The following is a 25,981-nucleotide window of genomic DNA, read 5'->3' as shown; positions in this document are numbered from 1 at the left end:
ACGCAGGAGTAGTCTGTCGGGTGTTACATGATGATGTATAAGTTCATGTATATAGGCGACGGTTACCAGTTACCACCAGGTGACCCCGTCTTGTATCCCATTACTTAAATAAAGAATATAGTCGTAACAAACAAACTTACTGTTGCATTTATAATATCAGTTAGGAAGTAGAAACGCTCGTTCTAATGACGTTATCGTCACTTATTTTATCTATGGTCTGCTGCTCTTATTATGCACATAACAATATATTTTGTCTCACTAGGAATCTATGTCATGTCTATATAAGCTATTCCCATAGATAATTTCCCTTAGTTCTCTCAAACCATTTACGCAATTGTAGTTGAGGTAACCCCCACATAAATGTAAGCAATATCTTTTAGGGTTACAGTTGATTTTAAATATTTCAAATATAATGTGGAAAATTGTATCATTCACTCTGTTAGGCTTAGCCTCAACTGCCCCAGTGTCATATCAAATGCCAGGTCTCGTAGATATTCTCATCTCACCTATCAACAAGTTTGCCGTTGAATTATTAAACAGCACATACAATTACCAGAGAAACAATAGCAAACTGAAAAACGTGGCTATAGCACCGTTTTCAACGTGGAACATCTTCTCGTTACTCGCTGAAGGCGCATCGGGGACAACTTTCCAAGAATTAGCTGAAGTATTACGGTTATCAAATGAAAGAAGATCAATTCAGAAGCAGCATCGCTTTGCTAGGAATTTCTTGAGAAGTAATGATGAAAATGTTATCATAAACGCCCATACACTGATGCTGTATGACAAACACTTCAACGTGTGCCCACAATTTGCAAAATCGACTAATGATTATGACACAAACATATTTCCAGTTGATACTCGTAATCCTGTGAAATTGGCAAAGGAAATAAATAATTTCATATCACATGCTACAAATGGGAAAATTGATAATGCAGTGAAACCTGATATTCTGGAGAATCTAAAAATGATTATAATTGATGCACTATATTTTAATTCTGATTGGACTATACAGTTTGATCGTAACAAAACAGTAGCACGACCTTTCTACAATTACAATGGGAAAAATATAGGATTTGTCAACATGATGACTCAAAAAGCTAGTTACAATGTTAGAGATGTGCCTTCAATAGAAGCAAGTGTATTGGAATTAACGTATGGTAAAAACAAACAATTTTCCATGCTTATTCTATTGCCATTCAAAGGTATTTCTATAAACAAACTTTTGAGAAATATGGCTTCTTGTTCAATGAATTGGATGAACAGTAATAGTTTTGAAAGTGTCCAAATGCAGTGTTCTATACCAAAATTCAAAGTGACATCTCAAATTGATTTAATACCAGCATTACAATCTATGGGTATGTCATCTATTTTCGACAAACAGAAAGCTAGACTTGAAGGTGTATCAAATATATCACTATTTGTATCTCAAACAGTCCAGAATATAGAAATGGAAGTGACCGAAAGCGGGTCTTCTGTAGCATCATCAACAATGATCGGGTTGGAAACGAAAAAGTTTGAAATGTTCATGGCTGATAGAGAATTCGTTTTCCTAATTAGAGAAAGACGATCCAATTTAATATTGTTTGCAGGTGTTTACGAAGATCCTTCGCCTTCGTGAATAGAACTGAATCGAATATAAATTATTGTCTAAGGTAACATAATAAATCTAATACTATGGTTATTTATAAACATAATAAATTGTATAAAGTTTTTAATTTAACTTTCCATATCTTATTACATTTTATTAATATATTTTCATTTAAAACAGTATAAGACTACTATATGGTAATCTTACATGATACAATAATTAGGGACAGTCTATAAAATCGATTTTTTTACGATTATTGTATCACCTTAACGCAAGCGCACATATTTAACTTTTAATGAAAATCCGGTAGAATTACCTTTCTGTGACCACAGAATAGATAATATATTATACTATCTTAAAAGGATTTTGTGATTATTTTATTTTTACGTCGATATTCCATTAATAAACAATAGTCACCATTAAACTGTACCTACATAAGTCAATAAATATTTTAATACATGCAAGCAAGGATGTAGGTTTTGACTACTCTACTATAGCAACCAGTTTTTTTAATCAATTCATTTGAGAAATATCTACCCAAAGCTAATAATATTTTTGAGGGGAGATAACGGGGATTCTGACATTCGTGCTTACACTGACTATCTTCTTACTAAGTTGATTACGAATATCTAAAAATAATCGAATGGCGACGGATATATATCATTATGTAAGAAATTGGCAGTAAACAATTTGCAATTTGCAATTCTGAAGGACTGAATAGTTATGCCTTCATACTCTGTAATTACACTGCCATATCTCACCTCCAAATCAAACCAAAGTTTTCAAAGATCGTGCTTTGCGGCTGGCTGAAATGAATAAGACAGTCGACTTTACATAAAGTCTACATCTAATCATAGATATATTTACACTATCTTGCATCATTCACTTTCATTCATCTTATCCATATACACTATAAATATACCAGTTCCGTCTGATCTTGAATTCTCTCACGGACCTTGACCTAGTTTCATGGCAATTGAATAAAAAGATACACGCATAGACAGAAAGTTTTGATGGATGATATGGCGAAGGTTTTCACTTGAGGAAATATTTGACTAACTGAAATATTAAGTTATGCTCTGGTAGTGTAAATAACAACAGTTAATATGTAATATCTTTTATCGAGGTAAACAACGCATTATAAACACAACAACATGCTATAAGTAACATTGATTGAAAAAATTCCGTTAAACTAAAAAAAGTCAATTTGCTATTGACACGTAATGGATACCAATTTGCTTGCTCCGAGCCTTTATTAATACTTATCATTCTCATATAAACGCTTCTCATCCGCACTCAAGCATAGTTCTTTAAAATCATTCACGGCACACGTTACTCAAGTTAATGATATTCATTGTGTGCATCGCACGTGAGAAAACTCCCATTGAAATTGATAGAATCGCTTTTTGCCATAGTAGTATTGCGCCAAAGGCTGTACTCTTAAGTCGTGTGTAAAATGTGGAAGTTAATGACACTAGCGTTCGCGAGTTTAGTCTCGACGGCGCCTACAACTTTAGACTTCAACAATTTCGCACCAATCAACCAGTTTGCATTAAGGTTATTGGATAACACTTACGCATACGAGAAAAATGATCCCAATAAGTTGAGAACAAATATTGCAATATCGCCCCTATCTGTATGGAGCATCTTCTCTCTGCTAGCAGAGGGTTCTTCTGGAGATACCTTCCTGGAATTAATGAGGGAGTTGCGACTTCCCAGAGATTTGAGATCAACGCAGGCGTTGCATTTAGCAGCTAGAAATATTTTGAAGTGTGGTGATAAAGATGTCCTCATAAATGGAAAGTCTGTTATATTCTCTGACTGTTCTCTGGAGATTCATCCTGAATTCTGTAAAGCCGCGGTTACATATAATACTGATATATACTCTGTGGATCCAAGCAATACTACTAAACTTGCGAATGATATAAACTACTTCATATGTTTAGCAACGGAAGGCAGAATATTGAATGCAGTTAAACCAGAAGTTTTGGAGAACCTTCGAATGGTTCTGATAGATGCTCTTTACTTCAAAGCTAATTGGACAAAACAGTTTGATCGTTCTTATACAAAGGTTGAAACCTTTTATAATTCTCAAGGAAAGATGATAGGTTCTGTGAATATGATGTACCAAAAAGGCAACCACAGTTTCGGGGATGCAACTAGTATAGAAGCTCAAGTGTTGGAGTTGACATATGGTCGTGATCAGCAATTTGCGATGCTTATTCTGCTACCATTTGATGGTGTAACAATAAAGTCATTATTGAAAAATCTAGCATCTCAACCACTAAGCTGGATGACCGAATATAAATACTCCACGAATTTACCAGACATTGAAGTTTATGTACCAAGATTTAAAATGTCATCTCAGACAAATTTAATACCACCCATGCAATATTCAGGAATAATTTCAGTTTTTGATAAACAGAGAGCTCAGTTACCTGGTGTGTCTAACAGTCCATTATTTGTGTCTAAAACCATTCAGAATGTTGATATAGAAGTGACTGAAAGTGGTACAGTGGCTGCGTCATCTACCGTAGTAGGATTAGAGAATAGAAGATTGGGACAAAAGTTTGTGGCCAATAAAGAGTTTGTGTTTCTGATTATCGAGAAGTGTTCACGTGCAATATTATTTGCTGGGGTTTACGAAGACCCTTCCCTGTTTTAGTGCAAAGTTGTGGGACCTGTATAATAATGAAATATTTCGATTATTAGTGCTAATGAAATCTGTGACACTGTAAATAAGAATACAAGTTGTAGAAATCAATTTTTTAGGTACTTTATGAAATGATAATATAGTTTTTATTTAATTTCTGTCCTTATTATTATTTTGCTAAATCACAAATTTTGAGAAGCAATTTTTTGAAAATGCTAAAAGTGAGTATGAAAATTACATAATTTTTAAATAACAGATAGTTTTTTAACCAAATTGAAAACCTCGTTAATGTGCCTGGTTGGTGCTAAGATTGATATTTTTTTAATTTATCTCACATCAACAGATGTAGAATACAATATTATTTATTGACTCTTACAAAAGACAACAAAAAACGAAACGAGGTACGTACATTTTTTTTTACAATTGGTTTATTTAAAACTTAAATTATCTCTAATGAATATTTGAATAAAAAAAAACTATAGCAAATTTTTCCAGAGTTAAAATCACGACTACGCTAAGAACAGCTCTAGCTTATGGAATTAAATTTATTAATTATCATCTAAACAAAAATAAAAATCATATAATATGTTTATCATATACACTATTTTAATATATTGACAAGTGATCAAAAACATATAACTAAGCCCATTTTGTTCTCATTTCTCTACTGAAATTATATTCTAAAAAGACGAAACCAAAATAATTAGGTATCTCTATTACTAGCTGTGCTCGCGAATACATCCGCGTGGACGGGTGACCTTGACCATGTAATAAAATAATTTATATATAATTAATACTTTATTATGAATTTCATAAACAAATACGTTTCAAACTTCCAGCTTTAAAAATGACGATACTCCATAGTAACTTTCATCTCCGTTTTAACCCCTTAAAACCCTTTTTTCGCATTGAAAAGTTTATGTCCTTTCTCAGGGTCCATACTACCTGTATACCAAATTTCATTCAAATCGGTTCAGTAGTTTTGGCGAGAAAGCGAGACAGACAGACAGAGTTACTTTCGCATTTATAATATTAGTAAGAACTAGCTGTTCCCGCAACTTCGTCCGCGTGGAATTTAACTTTATTTTTCTAAAATAAAAGTAGCCTAAATTACTCCTTATTACATCAGCAACCTGTCAAAAAAGTCCCTTCAAAATCGGCCCAGCCACTTCAGAGATTACCCGGAACAAACAGGCAGACAGACAAAAATTGTAAAAAATGTTATTTTGGTGCATGTATCGTATTTATATTAATATGCATATAGTAAAAAACGGTTATTTCAATATTACAAACAGACACTCCAATTTTATTTATATGTATAGATGTAAAGATACGGATTATCTATTCTAATAATATTGTGTCAAACACATAAGTGGCTAAAATTATACTTGTATGAGAATGTATATTCATAAAGTTTTATTTTTTTTCTGTCTACATGTCTGGAGAAACTAGTTACATCTGGTATCGGCTTTGCTTTAACCATATTCAAAGGTATAAAAACAATAATTTTATGCAATAAATATATTAAACATTATTAATAACAAACCATAATAATTACTTAAAATGTTCCACGAAAGAAGTAAAATTGATCGCTTAATTTTATGATATAAATTAATGATACTGTACAGATGTTTTATAAACTTGTTTATATTAATAGTAGGAGATACGGCATAAGAAATATATAACCTCTTCTGTTACCTGATAATGACGAAGTTTATATATTAGACTAGCTGTTCCCGCGACACCATCCGCGAGGAATTTAACTTTATTTTTCTAAAATAAAAGTAGCCTAAGTTACTCCTTATTACATCAGCTACCTGCCAATAAAAGTCCCGTCAAAATCGGTCCAGTCATTTGAGATTAGCCGGAACAAACAGACAGACAGACAGACAAAAATTGTAAAACATGATATTTTGGCGTATGTATTTATATTCATATGCACGTAGTAAAAAAATGGTTATTTCAATATTACAAACAGGCACTCTAATTTTATTTATATGTATAGATAATAATGCAGATTTAAATGTTGCATATGGCTTGGCTGGCTATATTTATTTATTTTGTTTTATGAAACTTAATATTATTTATAAAACAATATGTGTATAATTAAAATATATTAAAAATTAAAAATACAGTCCTTAGAAACCTCACTAATTAAAAGGTATTATATGGACCTTTTAATTAGTGAGGTTTCTAAGGACTGTATTTTTAATTTATAATATATTTTAATTTTAATTACAAGAGAAACTACGGTCGCTGAAGGTAAAAGACATATATTTCAAATTGACAATAAAAATGGAACGAATAATTATCATATAAAAAGGTGCGTTATGCACAATACCTTAAGGACTAACTCACAAACTTTCACGTTTACATGTAACTAGCTATGCTCGCGGTTTCACCCGCGTGAAAATTATAGCCTATATAATATTCTGATGAATACGCTATATTACTGTAAAGTTTTATCAAAATTCGTTCAGTAGTTTTTGCGTAAAAGACTAACAAACGTCCACCCATACACACAAATTGCAACTTTCGCGATTATAATATGAATAAGATATTAGTAAGATAATAATCCTATAGTAATCCGATATGCACTATATTATATGTCTAACTTGTTAAATGGTATATGATCTTTATGTTTCCTTCCTTGTTATTTATGAAAATCAAAGACAAGTCGAAAGATTATTACACTAAGAATAAAATTCACATAGAAGCATTATTGAAGACCTATACGTTATTATTCATGTGCCATATCTTAGACTATAAAAGCCAGATAAAAAACATCACGGGCTAGTATATAATAAGTATCAAAACAAAAAATGTTGAACTATACAATTTAAGTGAATAAGTATGTCCAGAAATAAATAATGATGCGATGACTTTATCTTCGGATTATTGAAGAAGATGACAGTAATTAAGGAGTTGAAGATAATGTACCTAAGTACATATAAACTTTTTTAGTTTTTTTCCAGACGGTGTGAATGAAATTTATCAAAAATAAACAAATAAATTATGTAATTTTCAAATCAACATATCTTCCTTCATGTAGGTCTATTACAGACTCTTATGATATGTGAAATCTTCCGCCAGTTCGAATTTATTTCGAAATGAGAAGAACTGACAAGAAATTCAGCTCGCATTCTTTTCTAATAAATGTTGTACATGTTTACAATAATACAGATTCATTTTTAAATTCAACTTTGGGAGAATAGAGTAACCTCCAGAATATGACATTGCAAAAGCAAAAAGTCTAATCAGTGTTCATCGAACAGACTCCACAAGCACCCGTTCACGAGTATGACGGATGATCCCTAATGCGTCTTCCTGCGTGAAACAATTTCCATTACTCGCTAATAACAAACTTCTAAATCATGAAGTATTTTTTAGTTTGTCCATTGCAAACATATATACATAAAATCAATGATTATTTCTTTTAAAATGTTAGTTTTTTTATAGCATAGGTGTCAAACGAACGGAGCTGCAACACCAGGGGTATTGCAAGTGCGTGCCGGTCTTTTAAGAAGGATTAATATATTTTCTTGACATTTCAATATCGTATTGTATTATATTTATTACATAACTCGAATATTTTTTATAAATTTTAATATCAATATAATACATTAATAATACACATCACTTTTATCACTCAACTTTTAAACTCAACCACGCTTGGCTGAAGCCCGATGACAAATGTTTAAGATTATATATGTATAAAATAGAGTTAAAAAAAAAACTTAATATTACGTCGTATTTTACATTAGCATTCAAATATTCACGTTATAAAAAGGATGTTATCTTTTGTGTGAAGTCTCGTTATAATATATTTTTATTTTGTTCCTGAAGCTATTCAAGTAAATTCCGTTTACTCATGCCTAATACAAACCTAATAATTACACAATCCCTAACATACCTGTTCGTTATAAATTGATCGAAACAAAGGATCCCAAATTGAGGTTAGTGAGAAGAATCGAAGGAAGTACCAAGTAATTTACTAATGCACTAGCGAGACCATCTCAAACCTTGAACTGCTTGATGCTGTGTATCTGATGTAGGTACTTATTACGTGAAAAGGCACAGCTGATTTTTTTATTTGTTTTATTTTTATGGCCCAGAAAATGGCCCTCAGACAAAAAATAACATTACAAAAATACAAATCAACTATTAATTACTAGGTATTACTAGAGCGTCCTTATAGTATTGAGGATAAACTAATATAAAAATGGATAAGTTGTAAGTAAAACAGGGCTGTCAAAATTTAAAAAATAGAGCATGTCAATGTATTTAAAGTATTTATTTAAAGTCTGGTCGCTTTAGAGTTTGCGTTTCTTGCAGGTTGGGATCGAGCTAGATAACTTTGAGCTGATGCTCAATTTACGCCAAAATTTTAAATATATATTATTGATTTCTTATTAACGAGAATTACGAAACTAAAATAACGTAAGTTGCTCCTTATAACATTAGCTATCAACAAGTGAACGTACCGTCAAAATCGGTCCAGTTGTTTCAGAAATTAGCAAGAACAAACTGACAGATAGAAATATATTAAAATTATCTTTTTGAGATAAGTACTGAATATAATTTCATATGCATTTAGTGAAAATATTTTATTTTGAAAGTACAAACAGACACTTCAATTTTATTTATTTGTGTGTGTATGTATTGATTTGTGCATTAAAGTTTAAATAAAGAAAATAATATATAATACATGTATGATTGACTTTCCTGACATGGAAGCACCTATAAATTATAGACTTTATCGAACCAAGTATATCCAACAGACTGCAAAAGTCTTCTAGAATAATAATGTACCTACTCATATCAAACAAAAAATCTCAAATATCAAAAAATCTCACATTTTTTGTTTGAAATATGACTCTCAAACAAAAAATGTTATAGGTCCTTGGAACGGTTGAGTTGGCAACACTGAATCAAAAGTTCGCTCAGTGATAATGTCATGCTATATTGTGCATTAAAATTTAAATAAACAAATTAATATATAATTTAAATGACTGACTTTCAGGACATGGAAGCACCTATTTATATCCAAGAGACTGCAGTAAACTTCTCGAATAATAAATACTCATATCTCAAACAAAAATCTTATAGGTCCTTGAAACGGTTGGCAACACTGAATCAAAAGTTCGCTCAGTGATAATGTCATGCTATATTGTGTTAAAAGGCATACGGATCAATGAACTCGTCTTGATAGGCAATATTTCAATTTATTTTTATTCGTTTTCCTCACAGTTTTATTTGTCCAATTATACCGAGATCCATAGTCTTTCAAGCGGCTAGAAATAATCTGTTAAATTGTAATGCTTCTTCTAAATATATATGTATAACTCAAAGGTGACTGACATAGTGATCTATCAACGCACAGCCCAAACCACTGGACATATCGGGCTGAAATTTGACATGCAAGTAGATGTTATGACGTAGGCATCCGCTAGGAAAGGATTTTGATTAATTCTACCCCCAAGACGATAAAAGAGGGGGTGAAAATTTGTATGAAAAGTTTGTCAATTTTATACCGATAGGGCTGAGACTTTACATGCATAAAGCTACTATGACGTAGGCATCCTCTAAGAAAGGATTTGATAAATTCCACCCCTAAGGGGATAAATTAACGCGAGTGAAGCCGCGGGCAAAAGTTTACATAAAGGTGCTTCTCGATTAAATATAGGGTTAAAAATAATAATAAAAATATACATATAAGTAGCTTAAAATATCCTACATGTGAACAGTTTTATTTTTGACTTTTGAAATACAACGTTCGATCATTTTAACTCTAGCATGCTAAGTGGCTTTATATATATTTATATATATATATATATATCAATTATTTTATAAATATACAAAGCTGGACTCTATCTGCTGAGTTGTGTAATTGATAATTTATTCAAAAAAATGCTATAGTTAGAACTTTGTCTATGGCTTATCCTTAAATAAATAAATATTTAAACATATATCAGACATTTTTGTGTACTTAGAATGGTAAGTAATTTTTCGGATCACTTGATGAGTCTTGGATAGTAACCCTGGTCTGTGTACACAAATAGCACTAAGGATATAACCACCTGATATATAACTACCTGATGATAATCTGATTCCAGAGGACTTTTGATATTCGCTTTTGTACCCAGTAACGTCACTACCAAATCTCAACCTTAAATCGAAACAGCTTACAAAGTAACATGTTGATAGGTACAAAACAATTTAATTCATTATTGTGTTATTTTAAAACCAGTATCAGTTGCTCTTTATTAAAAATAAACCAGAATTAAAATGTCTCTCTGTAATTTTGAAAAGGGCACCCGTATAGGTCACTGTCATTATGATCAACATCAACATGTGAATTGAACTGAATTTAATATTATTTCTTCTATAAACTAAGTGTCTGTCTATCTGTCGCGCTCTCACGCCGAAACTACTGAACCGATTTAAATGCAATTTGGTACACAGGTAGTCTAGTAGACCAGTGTTTCCCAACGTGGGGCCCACGACCCACAGAGAGGCAATTTGATTGCTAAGGCGGCAATTCGAGAAAAGAAGCTAAGGAGCATGGCACTTAGATGGTTGGGAAACACTAGTTTAGATCCTGAGAAAGGACATAGGCTACTTTTTAATGCGGAAAAGGGATTTAGGGGGTTGAAAGGAGAGACGATAGGTTGCATTCAAGAATTGCCATTTTTAAAGAAGAAATATATTTTAACCTGTTGCTAGACATTCAAACATTGTAAAAATTTTACCCTTACCCTTCACTACCCTTCACTTAAGGGCACAATAGGGGATGAAAGTTTATATGGAAATTCATCATTTTGAAGGTAGAATAATGAAAATTCTTTCTTTCTCGGAATGCGGTGTATGTAACGGCAAGACCAAGACCGTATCAAACAATCGTACTTAATAATACAAATGTTTGACCATGCGAAGAATCGAACCCGGGACCATCGGAAGTAAAGCGGTGTGCTAAACCACAAAACCATCGAGGACTTTCATGATATTATTTATGTATACACGTATTTGCTTCGATGTGCCACTTCTTAGCAGATTTATCTACTAATCCAGTTGAATAATAAAATCTTCGTTAATTAAATTGAATTTATATTTTGACCTCTATATTATACATAATTATTATTATGTTGCAATTTTTAATAACAAATATATTTTAGGTTTGGACTTGACCTTTCTAGTATATCCTTTCTCGTGGCCTTTCTGAGGTTAACTAGTATGATTTTGTCTAGAAAGATTAGCTACCGTTATATATGCAATATTAATTCTAATTAACAATCCTACTCATAACAAAATATAGGATATAGTTTGACGGTCTCCGTGGTCTAGTGGTTTAAGCACACCGCTTTACTTCAGACGCTCGCGGGTTTGTTTCCTCGCACGGCATAAACATTTGTATTCACGAGTATGATTATTTGTATCCGTCTGAGTGTTATCTATATACATTTTTTATGGATGATAATGGAATGGTGCACTCGACTGCGCTAATGGTTTACGAGAATTATAAGATGAGAATGAGACAGGTCAGATAGCCCATCGCGACAAATTCAGCAAGAATTTATCACGACATTTTCCAGGGGTAATCGTGTGGAGGTCAACCTGACATGGTACATTGCTAGCAATAAAATCATCAGTCCACATTAGTGAACAATCCCCTTTCATCTCAATCTATATATCTATATATATATTATGTATGCATTAACAAAAAAAGTATCTATGTATTTGTATCAGTTGTCTAGTACCCATCGCACAAGTTCTGCTTAGCTTGGTACTAGATGGCGCTGTGTGAATTGTCCTGAAATATTATTATTACTAGTTATCAGTAGTAAACGTCATAAAAACAATAATTGAAACACAAAGGTAAACTTGATTATATAACTTGGGTAATTTCAATTGTAGTACTAATTAGTACCATCCATTGTTATTTTAGTACAATGACACACGTAAAATTGTTCGTTTGATGATATCTGTACATGGGGACCTTGAAATATATTATACAATCCCACAAGTGTGAGATATATTCACATACATTGTTTTTTTTACTATTAGTTGTTTTCCGTGGCTTCGCGCGTGTAGTATTGGTTAATAATAATATGATGCTAATTCATAAAGCGCCATCATAAGTGGAAAAGCCATATTAACTTGTGGCTATATTAATTACTAACATTACAAATCCCAAAATGTGTATGTCTATTTGTTACCTTTTGACGACTAAACAGCACAAAGACTTGTCAAGAAGATTAACATAGAGTTTTATTTTAGATGGTCGCAAGTTCGATTCCTGATGGTACAAACTTGTATTCATGATTATGATTGTGTGTTTTCTATGTATAACATTTATGTATTTATAAAAAATCCATGCATTCGTATCAGTTGTCTAGTACCCATAACACAAGATATAGCTAGCTTAACTTAAGTCTAGATGGCGCTGTGTAAATTGTCCTGAGATTATTATTATTATTATAATCTGTAGAAATTGAAATACCCACACATATTTTTTATTTACGATACTCTAAAGATCATAAAGACATGATGTACTCTAAAAAACTTCTAGGGAGTGCTAAAAACTATTGTAGCAGCCACAATTACGTAAGTACAATTAAAATGACTTAAGTGCCCAATCAATAACAAAGGGCATTTTTAAATAATCGATTTCCTGTGTATTTGCCCACAACGTTTAATTCGACGACCATTCTTTCCTATAAATGCAGAGATTATGTAATAATACACCAATAATTGTATACCATTGTGATATTTTTTACTTTGTATAGATAGGGTTGTCTATGGTCGTACATTACCTTAGTACGGATTGGATAATGTTTCCATTTGTAAGAAACTAGCTGTGCCCACGACCTGAGTTATCCCACGACCTGAGTTATCCCACGACCTGTGGAATAACATTTTTAAAATATTTAAGCCAATTATAAAAAGCTAAATAAAAAAGTTTCATCGTTCTAGCTTAAAAAATTACGAATTTCCATACAAACTCTCCCCTATTCTATCTTACCCCCTTAAAGGTAAAATTTTTACGAACTTTAAATGTCATATTTAATCAAAAGCCTAAAGAATATATATTAAGCGTCAAGCTTTAAAAACTTCCGTACAATCTTTCATCACCCTTTTTTCGCATTAAAAAGTAGCATATAGACAATCTGTGTAACTCATTCAAATCGTTTCAGTAAATTTGGTGTGAAAGCGAGACAGACAGAGTTAAGTTCGCATTTATAATATCAGGAGTAAGGCTTAGGTTATTATTATTTCCTGTGGATGCAAAATTATGCAATATTGTTATATTTTTTCCGATAACATTAGGGTTGTTTGTACTACAAATAATTCGTATATATATTTACTAGCTGTGCCCGCCACTTCGTCTGCGTGAATTAACGATCTTCGATAGCAACGTTTACGTTTATTTACATACAAACTTTCATCCCCTATTTAATTTTACCATAACCCCTTATGGTAAAATTTTTTGCACAAATTTTACTAAAACATTCATTTTTTTCACTTATTTCATTATCTTTTTTAATTGAAAGAAGAAGAGTCCTCAAACGATTTAATGCCCTCGAAGGCAAAATAATCTTGACGCCTAAAATTTATATTTATTAATTATTTCATTAATAATTTCAAACGAACTGTTAATTTTATAAAATAAAAATAAATAAATTATTCTTAAAATCTATCTGTTACCAACCCTAGCAATTGGCTCGTACAAGTAAATACCGGTATAATGATATCACTACAAAAATAATAGCTGTCGTGACCAGGGTATACCGAGTGGAATCCACAATATTTCTCATATTAAAAGCCGGACTTTGTAGTCTTTTTTTATAATATGTGCTCACTCATTATTAATTTTATAGTTAACCGTATTGAAGCTTTTTTCACGGTCATTTACAATTCATTAAGTTGGTAATAAAAAAAATGGCCTGATAAACAAGCTGACGGCCCACCTGATGGTAATGGTAACCATGGCCTTGTAACCACTCCTACGTTACCATTTTTTTTTTTAATAATAATGGAATGGTACACACCCCTGTGCTAACGGTTTACGCTGGCGGAGCACCAGTAGAGCATGATAAGATGAACTTGAAGTCAGGTCAGTTAGCCCATCGTCCAGGGGAACCTCGTTGAGGTCAACCTGACATGGTACATTGCCCCTTCCCAAGGGGGGAAAGGATGTGGATTCATGACCCCCATTACTAGCAATGTACCATGTCAAGTTGACCTCCACGCGGTTCCCCCTGGAAACCATCGTGACAAATTCCTAGTGAGTTGGTCACGATGGGCTGACTTGACCTCATGCTCATCTTATCATCTTCCACTGGTGCCCCGTCAGCGTAAACCGTTAGCGCAGGCGGGTGCACCATTCCATTATCATCAAAAAAAAATCCTCTTCCCCCTACCAATTTGGAGGACTAGAATGTCAGGTCTTTATACCCTGTAATTTCACTGCCTTTGCCCTTAACTCATCCTTTAACAGAAGCACATACTACAAAGTAAAGACTTTAGCGGCAAAAATAGCTCATACAGTGGTACCTACGCATCTGTGTACAGAGTGAGAGATGCACTTTGTACAAAGTCATCAGACTTTTTACAAAGTCCAGTTCAGTTAAGAAGAATTTCACGCACCCATCCCAATCTTAAGAATGCGTATTATTGTAGCTGATCCGAATTACTTCGTCCCATCTTAACTATGAACATCGTATTCGCAATTACCAGTTTTTGACTTTGAAGCTAAATACAGTAAAAACATTTGTTGTAAACCAAACTGATTGTGATGTAATGCTGAAACGTGCATGGTTATAGTTATTCATGATCACATAACGTATATAAACAATGTTAACAAAAAGACTGACTTTAAAAAAATAAGTTCTTTGGAATTTCTTGCCAGTTCGACTCCGTTGAACCTGTATACGGAACTGGATGATAGGAAAATGAATATTAATACAAAAAACTCACTGTTCATATGCGGCTAAAATGTTCTACATGAATAAATTATTTTTGATTTAATTTGATTTAAAAAATTAATGTCTTTATTACTATATAGATATATCTATTATTATATATATATATCTATTATTATATTGACGGCCTCGGTGATTCCATTCTTCGCACGGCACAAACAATTTTATTCATAAGTATGATTATTTGTATCGATATGAGTGTTTTCTATTTATAAAATGTATGTATTTACGAAAAAAGAAATCTGTATCAGTTATCTAGTAGCCATAATACAAGCTTTAGCTAGCTTAACTTAGGTCTAGATGGCGCTGTGTAAATTGTCCAGAGATTATTATTATGATAAACCTACATAAACCAAGGCTAATTCTACATGTCTCTATAAGTTCGTCAAAAATATGGACGCTGCATTAAACAAAATGCATACAATCAACGCCATCTAGTATAAAAACGCGTAAACTACTCTTCAACTTCCATAATGCTAACAAAATAAAGCACGATATTAAGTTACGATACAAAACTATGCTAACTTAAATAAGCATAAGTAGACGGTTACATGCAACAAGAAAATGTATAAAAAAGAATATGAAATCCATATGGTGAATCGATCTAACACAAGGGGGTTCCGGACAATATTTTTAAATAAAAATAATAGATTTTCTCTGTTAGACTAAGTTTCATTTGTCTTTCGGTGTTCAAAATTTGTGTCAGTTAGAAAAAATATATTTTTCATGTAATATTTGCTGTGTCAATGCTGTAACTGATTTATTTCAGACTTTTAAGTTCAATTATTTTAGGGAAGTAGGTGGCATTTTATTGTCGAAAACTGCATTAAAACGGTTTTAGAAGGTACAGCTGGACTTTCTTCTTTGATAAATAAACTGAAATGAAAATCTGAAAATTTTAAGAATCCTTTATTTTGATATTCCAAACCTCCATGTATGGGGGGGTGGGGATTGTTAGTAATGTGGATTGATGATCTTATTGCCAGCAATGTACCATTTCAGGTTGACCACCTCGCGATTCCCCCTAGAAACCATCGTGATAAATTCTTAGAGAATTTGTCACGATGTGCTAACTGCTAACTGACCTGACCTCATGTTCATCCTATCATCCTATACTGTTGCCCCGCCAGCGTGAACCTTTAGCGCAGGGGGGTGGTGCAACATTCTATTGTCATCCACTAAAAAAACCATTTAAGATCTTATTGCGAAGAAAAAAAATAATTGGAAAACTAAAACTAAAATATAATTGATGTTATAAATTGTAACGAAACTTGAATGTTTAATTACAACTTATAACTTCAATTATTGATTAAACAAACTCAAAGTGGCACGACCTCTGTGGTCTGTACCACACCGCCTTACTTCCGATTGCCGTGGGTTCGATTCCTGGCACAACACAAACATTTGTATTCATGAGTATGATAGTTTATTTCGTTCTGGGTATTTTCTAACATTATGCATGATTTTACAAAAAAATATATATGCCGTCTAGTACCTATAACATAAGCTCTGCTTAGCTTGGGACTAGATGGCGCTGTGTGATTTGTCTTGCGTTATTTTTATTAGGTATTTTTAATTCTGAGTAATGGCAACGCATAAGGGATTCGCGGTGATGCTCATGTACCATATGCAGGCTACAGTTGCCACTATGAGTTGTCAACATGATGGTGAACGTGACATTTGACACGCTCACATTTCTCTAAGCATTTTAATGGATGGTAATGTACTGGTGCATCCGCCTGCGCTAACAGTATACGCAGGTGGGGCACCAGTAGAGGATGATAAGATGATCTTGAGATCAGGTTAGTTACCCGATTGTCGTAAATACACTAGAAATTTATCACGTCTGTTTCCAGAGGAAACCGTGAGGTCAATCTTATATGGTACATTGCTAGCTAGGGGGTCAATAGTCCACATTAACATTCCTCTACCCCGCTCTCTGAGTATATGACTACCGCCATGAGGGGAAGCGCATTATTAGTACTGTGGACTAATAACCCCATTGCTAGCAATGTACCCTGTCAGGTTGACCTCCTCGCGGTTCCTCCTGGAAACCACTATAATAAATTAATGGAAAATTTATGATGGGCTAACTGACCTGGCCTTATGCTCATCTTATCATCCTCCACTGGTACACCGCCAGCGTAAACTGTTAGCGCAGGCGGGTGCACCATTCCATATTCATATTCGAAATATATATACTTTTGTTTGTAATAATTGCGTTAGTTTCTGTGTGTAATAAGAATTGTTAGCAACCGGTTTGTTAATTAAAATTATGCAACAATCATGTGTGAGATCATTTCTACGCAGGCGGATGCACCATTCCATAAGAAACTACCTCGGTCTCCCAAATATTTTTCGTTAGCTACCGATGCTACAATAACCGAGTTGTTCAAGAAGTGTTTTATGTCAAAAGTTTCCGAGTTCCATAATTGGCAATTCATTTTATATTGATTAGACTCGAACTTTCGACCTATGTCCTGTGAACAATAAACAGGTTGCTTAGTGCAACCTGTTTATTGTTCACAGGACATAGTAGGTTATGTATATATTTTTTTTACTGTAATTGGCCTATCTTCCTACCGCTTTACTCTGGGTGGGCCGTCGTCAAGGATCTTATTGCTAGGGGGTAGTCACCAACATCACACATGGTCTCGGATATAAATTTCCAAACTTTTTACTAGTTTCTTATTTCCTACTAGCTGTACCCGCGACTACGTCTGCGTGGTATTTAACTTTATTTTTCTAAAATAAAAGTAGCCAAGTTACTCCTTATTACATCAATTACCTGCCAAAAAAAGTCCCGTCAAAATCGGTCCAGCCATTTCAGAGATTAGCCAGAACAAAGAGACAGACAGACTAAAATTGTAAAAAGTGTTATTTTAGTGTATATACCGTATTTATATTATGTATATGCATGTAGTAAAAAACGGTTACTTCAATATTACAAACAGACACTCCAATTTTATTTATATGCATAAATTTATACTATATAAGTTTAACAATCCTACCTAACCATTTTCTTTAACATATAAACTAAATTTTAAGGGTATTTATTTTACTTGTTTTAAGGTTTTCCTAATTTTTATTAATTTGTTATTATTTTTTATATTGTCTTTGGATGCAAAAAAAGATATCGTTAACAAACACATCTGATGCCCATGCAATGATCTTCATGATGCTAATAAATAAAGGTACGTACTTTCCGTTGGGAAACCCGGTCGTTCGACTTATATGGCCATAGATGCTAAAACTGTGAACTGTCCTACTAATATTATAAACTATATCACTATAGATCACATATTATATATATCTGCAATTTAATTTCTTTCTACATCAGAATAAAATAGAAAATCGTTTATTCAAATAAATTTAATTTTAAGCACTTTTGAATAGTCATAGTCTGTTTTTAATCTACTGCTCATTGGGAATGCTGTCTTATCACAAGAAGACCAAGGTAGTAACTTGAGTGTTGCTATTTTAAATAATTGTTTTACTACTACATCATTTACATTTTTAAGTTGAAATGTGTGAATACAAACTACCAACTACCACTAGATAAGTCTTCATTCCTAAAAAAAATAAAAACATACGTGTTTTTATTTTGTTTACCGTATGTACAACAAAACCAATTTTTAGATAACTCGGTTTACTATCGTCGTAGTTGTACAATTTTTGGCGGACTTTGTGATCCACTAGTTTAGTACATCGCTTTACTTCTAATGGTCGCAGTTACAATTCCTCGCACGATGCAATCATTTGCAGTCATATGTATGATTATTTGTACTGGGTGTTTTCTATATACAGATATAATTTATTTTTACAAAATAAAATGTATTTAAGTATTCCTATAAGTTGTCGAGTACCCATAATACAAACATTAATAAGCTTGGGCCCTGTCCCCCCTAGAAACCATCGTGGTTAATTCGTGAAGTAATTCTTAACCGATGGACTAACCCACCTGAATTCATGCTCTTCACTGGTGCCCTACCAGCGTAAGCGCAGGTGGTACTGTTCCTTCATTTTGTATATCTATATCTTATACTGACGGAGTAATTTTCCATTCCTGTATTCAACATGACGCCATATTGTCTTATTAAAATTTGACGGCTAAACTACATAATCCGCTGACATAATAATAACACATGTGAATCACAAAATTGAATCGAATAACGTCCAAAGGTAACAGGAAAACGATTGTTTCATGTCCTTGTATGGAAGTGACAACAATTGAAATATATAATATCTCATATTGTTGTTTTTATAGGAATTATAATAAAAACATGCTTTTTATAACTATTCCAGCAAACAAACTGACGGTTCAACTAATGATAACACCAGGAATGAAAAAATATAAAGCACGTCAGTGGTACCTTTAATGCATTGCCATACGACGCGACGATACGACTTTAGTCTGAGGGCACTGCTAGGGGTTTGAACCTCCGCTCAGATCGTCGTAATTTCGATCTCCGTTTGAATTGGATGGTGGATCGATCGGAGGGGAGTCCTCAGTTCCTTGTAAAGCATTATGTTAAATTCCTGGTGCATTTACCGACCTGATCTCATATTCATCTTATCATCCTCCTCTAGTGCCATGCCAGCGTAAACCGTTAGCTGAGACCGGTGAACCATATACATATTTGAAACATATATTGTTTCATACATACATATAATTTTGGTTCTGATAATTGCGTTAATTTCTATCTGTTGCTAATAAAAATTGATAGCAACCGTTTTGTTTAATTAAAATCATGCAACAATCAGTGAGGTCACACGTATAAAAAAATAAACGTCTTTATTTCCGTAACTATGTTGCAAAAATTATAATTACGCAGAAGTGCGTTTCTGGCTTTGTGGTATTAATAATGATCATTATGAATCATTTACAGTTATACATTATCATACATAATAACACTAATTACTCACAATAATGCAATTATTATGTGAGTCTACCAATTCTACTGAAATTAAACAGAAGTGACTTTGTGCATACATTTTACGATGGCGCTGTGTGAATTGTCCTGAGATATTCTTATTTTTTAGACGCTATCTCTTGATGATAATTAAACAAAAATAATAAACATAATATTGACGATATTACTTATTACTTAAACCTAAACTAGTAGTTCACTAATGTATTGTTAACGTAATAGTTTTCAATATAACAATTGAAAAATATTGACAATAATAACTATAATTCCTGTAGAGAGTATTTTTCTCAGCTTTATTTATAATTAACAACATATTCTAATTGAATTAGAACTTTATATATATGTATATAATGTATAGTATTAAAAGTTGAAATACGAAGTGTAAAAAAACATATTTTGAAATACTTAAAAATCTTTCCGTGTCTTTATACATGCATACAGTATATGTAGGTATACTTTGAAACCATTACAAGATATGACTGTTACCCGTTACTATCGAGGTTATCAATTCGGGTCCCAATAAACACAGATGACATATGTTACATTTGCTTTTCACGGCTACTATATTATCGCAAGAAGTATTTAACATTTACATTATTGTAATAGTTGAATTTAAGTAATTATTAAAAAAAATACCCGCTATCTTTTTGATTCAATTGAGTCAAAAGTAAACCTAAGTACAGTTGTAGTCAGCCCACACCCGCATCTGTTTCATGCATTGCTTTTGAGGTCATTTAAATATTAAAATATTCAAGTTTGAACACCTCTTGCCGATCGAACGGTAGGTATGTAACAACTTATAGTTAGACACAGCCTGTATCAGCTCATCGTCACGATTTCAAACCAGTTACACGCTTCTTCATTGCTACCCGATAAATGTTCTATGTAAAATTTAACATCAACAATATTAAACCTTAACGAACAATGATACAGTACAAATTCTAATAACAACATATTTGTTGTGACTCGTTATAAATTAGTCAACTTCCCGTTTCGCACAATAATTGTTTAGTTCATTACGAGACATGCCCGAGAACGCAATGAAGTACATTATTGTATTGTTATTTACGATCGGAACGTGTTATTGTGCTATTGACTTCAATGAGCGACCAAGAAACTTCAGTATAGAACTACTCCACTACACTCAACTGCAGACCGACGGCCATGTTGTCATATCGCCGTACGGAATCTGGACTCTTATGACCGGAGTCGCATTGGGAGCAACCGGGAACAGCTACAACCAGCTAGCTAATGCTTTTATTCTGCCTAAAAACAGGGGTAAGCTCATCAAAGGCTACAGAGAATTAGCATCGACCGTGCTCGACACAAAAACAAATAGTGTTACACTGACCAGTAGAAATTTCGTTTTTCTCGACAATAATTTCAACGTGTACCCTGAATTTAAGCGGACTTTACAGAATGATTTTGATGCGGCGGTGAAAGTACTCGACTTCCAAGATCCTAACTCCGCTAGGATAGCAAACACGTACATAGAGAAATCAGGCGGAAGAGTGTCCAATGTTTTGCGCTCAGATGACTTCAGCGAAGCGAGAATGTTGTTGACCAACGTCATATCATTCAAAGGACTTTGGCAAACCCCATTCAACAAATCGGAAACCGTTACTGAACCATTCTACAATGAGGAGAAAACGGTGATCGGTTCCGTGAACATGATGTTCCAGAAAGGTCAATTCCCATACTCCAACATAAGAGAATTGGAGTCGTTTGTATTAGAACTTCCTTATGGAGACGATGGTAAATACTCAATGATATTTATTCTGCCACATCCAAATCGAAAAGTGAACGATATTTATAAGAATTTCTTAAAGGTTAGCCTTAAAGATGTATTTAGGAAACTGCAATCGGATATTGACGAGTTTGGTTTTGATGAGATTGATGTGAAAATTCCTAGATTCCATATTACTACAAATGTGGTGCTTAATAAGCCACTAAACGATATGGGAGTGTATGATATTTTCCAGCCTAATTTGGCCACATTTCAAAGAGTGACCAGTGAAGATATATTTGTATCCGCTATAGTACATAAAGCTGATATTGAGGTTACGGAGACAGGGACAATAGCGTCAGCAGTGTCGACTGCTTATTTAGCAGATAGGATATCCTCGCCAAGCTTCTACGCCAATAGACCGTTTGTATACTTTGTGATTGAAAAAACAACAACTACTGTAATATTTGGCGGCATATATTCTAAACCCACTGTATACTAAGTATCAATAAAAAATTCTATTTATTTTACAATAAGATTTGAAAATTATATTAAGTTTTATTCTTTAGTACACTGTCAAATATAATTATAATCCTGTTTAGCTAAAGCAAAAACAGCAGGTATGTGTACATATGTGAGTATAATTATTATGTATCAATTTGATTTTGTGGCTCATTAATTATAATTAATTCAAAATTTCGTAATACACAAAATGAAATTGAAAACATGCATGACACATATTTACTATAGATATTACCACGAATATGATTTTACTGTATAAAATTTTCAATATTTGCTGTAATAATAAAAAATGTTATACGTTATATTGTTATACAAATTTTCATATATCACATTTTCATATACAAATATATCATTTTTTAGAGGAACAATTTTATGTGATAGAATTTTCTAGACAGAAGTATAATTTTAACTGGAAAATATGTACATGTAATAGTTTCCATGTATTTTTTTCTGCTAACCGTAATACTCATGATTATGTTATCACTCGACATAAGACTGAAGTTACATGACTGTAAACAAAATATGTATGTAATAATTGTTTTTTCTTGAGGAAATATTAATAAGAGTATGAAATATGTATTTTTCGTTCAATTGTTATGTGATGAATAGATTTATTTTATACTTTTTCATAGATAAAATACAAAACAACTTTATAACTAATGACTTTTGTATTTTTATTTTTCTTTGATGACGTAGATAAAGATATCTATTATGAAAGCATTGCCCAAAATTCTTACAATGAATACAATCAAACGAATATATTACTAAAAAATAATATGAGGAAGTATAATATGTATAAAAATGTAGGTATATTCCGAGCGTGAAAACCACAATTATCATTTTCTTAGATTATTCATGACGAATACGATGTATGTTGTTTCATAAACTAATTGACACAAAATTTTTTAGTGGAAATCGCAACCAAATCAATCAAACAGTTTGTAAGATAAGTACACACAAATATACCTACACTGACAAGCTGACAAATATTCTAACAATCATTTTTTTTAGCGCCGGACGTAAAAAGAGTCTAGTAATCAAGAGATGCATGCCTAGTCAGAAAATGCATATTAGAGCACTACCTGCTAATATTTCTATGGCATTTATTGAATTCTTTAAGTAAATAGTATCAAATTAAGTCGTTTCCTCTGTCTGTTCGCTTAGATGTTTTAAACTTCACAATGTACTCAATTCAGTTTTCTGCAATAGATAGAGTTTTAGCGTCTATATTGTTATCGCTATTATTTATGTTTATGTTGTGTTCTTGTAGCAGCAGCGGGAAAGAAGGAGGTGAAATGATGGGTCCAGATTGTTGCTATGTACATATTTATAATTATGAAATATTTACAATGAATATATAGGTATGTACAAGAAAGTGATTCGGTCTCGAATGACAAGCTTGTTATTCTTCTTGCCCCATCGTAACTAGGCAACGGTGTTGCCGCACGATGATAGTATATTCGCCACAGAGTGATTCAAGAGGAAGGTTTATATGGATACATAATATGTACATTCGTCCGAAGCCGGGGCGAGTAGCTAATCTATACATATAAATAAAATTGTAGTGTCTGTAATATTGAAATAACCGGTTTTTACTACATGCATATGAATATAAATACGGTGCATACAGCAAAGTAACAATTTTTACAATTTTTGTCTATCTGTCTGTCTGTCTGTTTGTTCCGGCTAATCTCTGAAATGGCTGGACCGATTTTGACGGGACTTTTTTTTACAGGTAGCTGATGTAATAAGGAGTAATTTCCACGCGCTTAATGTTAAATTCCACGCGCACGAAGTCGCGGGAACAGCTAGTACTATATATGTATATAAATAAATGTTACCTATTTGTTAAGAATTCTTTGGATTATGTAAAGAAAATATTATATATGAAAATTATACGTTCCTTGTCAACTTCAAAATATTAGAAATAAAAAAATGTAAAATATTGACTTCAACGTAAATACATGAAATATTTTACTTTCCTCTTTTATTGATGCCTTATTGTCGAACCTTAGTACAATTACAAATAATTATTCATATATATCGGTATATTTTTTATGGATGATAATGTAATGGTGCACCCGCCTTCGCTAACAGTTTACGTTGGCGGGGCACCAGTGGAGGATGATAAGATGAACATGAGGTCAGGTCTGTTAGCCCGTCGTGATAAATTCATCAAGAATGTATCAGGATGGTTTCCAGGTGGAACCAAGTGGAGGCCAACCTGACAATCCCCTTTCCCCTTATATAGGTAGGTATATTGGATTTGTACTACCCAATACTATTTGTTCTTTGATTCAAAAATCTTATATGCGGCCTAATCGACGCTAAAGTTAGGCTTAGATGATGATGTTATTATTAGATATATTATTAGGTAGATAAAAACTTAACAATAGTATTACCGGTCGGATTACGTCATCTGTGAGCATTAAGAACGACAATGACATTGTCTATGGCCAACAGAAGAGCTACCCGAAGGTTGTTTTGATTATATCTTCTTTATAAATTTATTATCTTACTTGTGGTAAGCGATCGCAAATTACATCACATGAATTTCATTATACATTTACTTCATAATCTCTTCCTTGTCACAGATTGTCACATTGAGGAAAAAGGAAGATTGGTAAAGTGGATTAATAACTCCATTGCTAGCAATGTACCATGTCACCATGGGCGTAGCCAGGGTGGGGCAGAGTAGGGCTCTAGCCTCCTGGCTCTGGTAAACCTACAAAAATAAATTATCAAAGTACTAACTACGATACTTAATATCAGTAAGAAAGTTCATACTCGACAGTCGACACAAAAAATAACATACAGATACAGACTGCTATAGGCGTTACCGTTTTTTTTATGAAAAAAATAATCAGCGTAAGACCACGACATTGGTTTGCTAGTTGCTTAATATTTTAGATTGTTGTCCCACCCTGAGTCCATAGCTGCCTACGCCCATGCTTATTAGGTTTTCCTTGACGCGTTTCCCCCTGAAACCATCGTGATAATTACCTCGTGATTTTGTCACGATGGCATAAATAATCTGACTTCATTTTATCACCCTCCATTGGTGCCACGGCTGCATATACCATTAGCGCAGGCTTATGCACCATTCCATTAAAAAAATACCTTCCAAAAAAAGCCCACCTGGCTTAGCCTTTATCTAACATGATGGTAGATAAGGGCTAAACCTGATGGCAGTTGGTAACCATAGCCTAAAGGCGCGATCTACCATCGTGGTTATCTCTTGATGAATTGACCACGAATGACACACTGACTGAGTCGTCTTCATCATCATCCTATCATCCTCCAGTAGTCCCCTGCTCCTGGAGATGGCACCATTCAATTGTCATCCTGTAAAAAAAATAAAAAGTATCAAACCGTTTGAGATGTTTAGCATTATTTTTTATTTTATTTTTGGATGTGTTAAAATATCCTTGCATGCTTATATTACCTATGTATAGTTAAGGATCCCTATTTAAGGATGTAAAATGATGATTGAATCAGATCACTATCGAAGCAACATTTCCATAAATGAATGAGTGCGTCGTGACTTAGTGGTTTAGAAGTCGACTTATAAACCCA

General features: G+C 33.1%; 3 protein-coding genes across 3 annotated transcripts; all 3 read left to right on the top strand.

Annotated features, from left to right (window-relative positions):
- The first annotated feature begins 412 nt into the window (after positions 1-412).
- On the top strand, positions 413-1,621 carry LOC131848599 (serine protease inhibitor 77Ba-like). The gene has a single exon (XM_059198516.1). The coding sequence runs from the start codon at positions 413-415 to the stop codon at positions 1,619-1,621; it is 1,209 nt and encodes a 402-aa protein (XP_059054499.1).
- Positions 1,622-2,887: 1,266 nt separating this feature from the next.
- On the top strand, positions 2,888-4,398 carry LOC131848595 (serine protease inhibitor 77Ba-like). Its single transcript, XM_059198512.1, has one exon. It carries the CDS (start codon positions 3,048-3,050, stop codon positions 4,254-4,256), a length of 1,209 nt encoding a protein of 402 aa, XP_059054495.1. The 5' UTR covers positions 2,888-3,047; the 3' UTR covers positions 4,257-4,398.
- Positions 4,399-21,151: 16,753 nt separating this feature from the next.
- LOC131848592 (serine protease inhibitor 77Ba-like) lies at positions 21,152-23,304 on the top strand. Its single transcript, XM_059198508.1, has one exon. The coding sequence runs from the start codon at positions 21,183-21,185 to the stop codon at positions 22,383-22,385; it is 1,203 nt and encodes a 400-aa protein (XP_059054491.1). The 5' UTR covers positions 21,152-21,182; the 3' UTR covers positions 22,386-23,304.
- The last annotated feature ends 2,677 nt before the right edge of the window (positions 23,305-25,981 follow it).

Source organism: Achroia grisella, unplaced genomic scaffold (assembly GCF_030625045.1).
Source record: "Achroia grisella isolate CSIRO2021 unplaced genomic scaffold, CSIRO_AGI_Agris_v1 utg5640, whole genome shotgun sequence".
Taxonomy (NCBI): Eukaryota; Metazoa; Arthropoda; class Insecta; order Lepidoptera; family Pyralidae; genus Achroia; species Achroia grisella.
The sequence above is the reverse complement of the archived record's forward strand: the minus strand, read 5'-3'. Positions and strand labels throughout refer to the sequence as shown.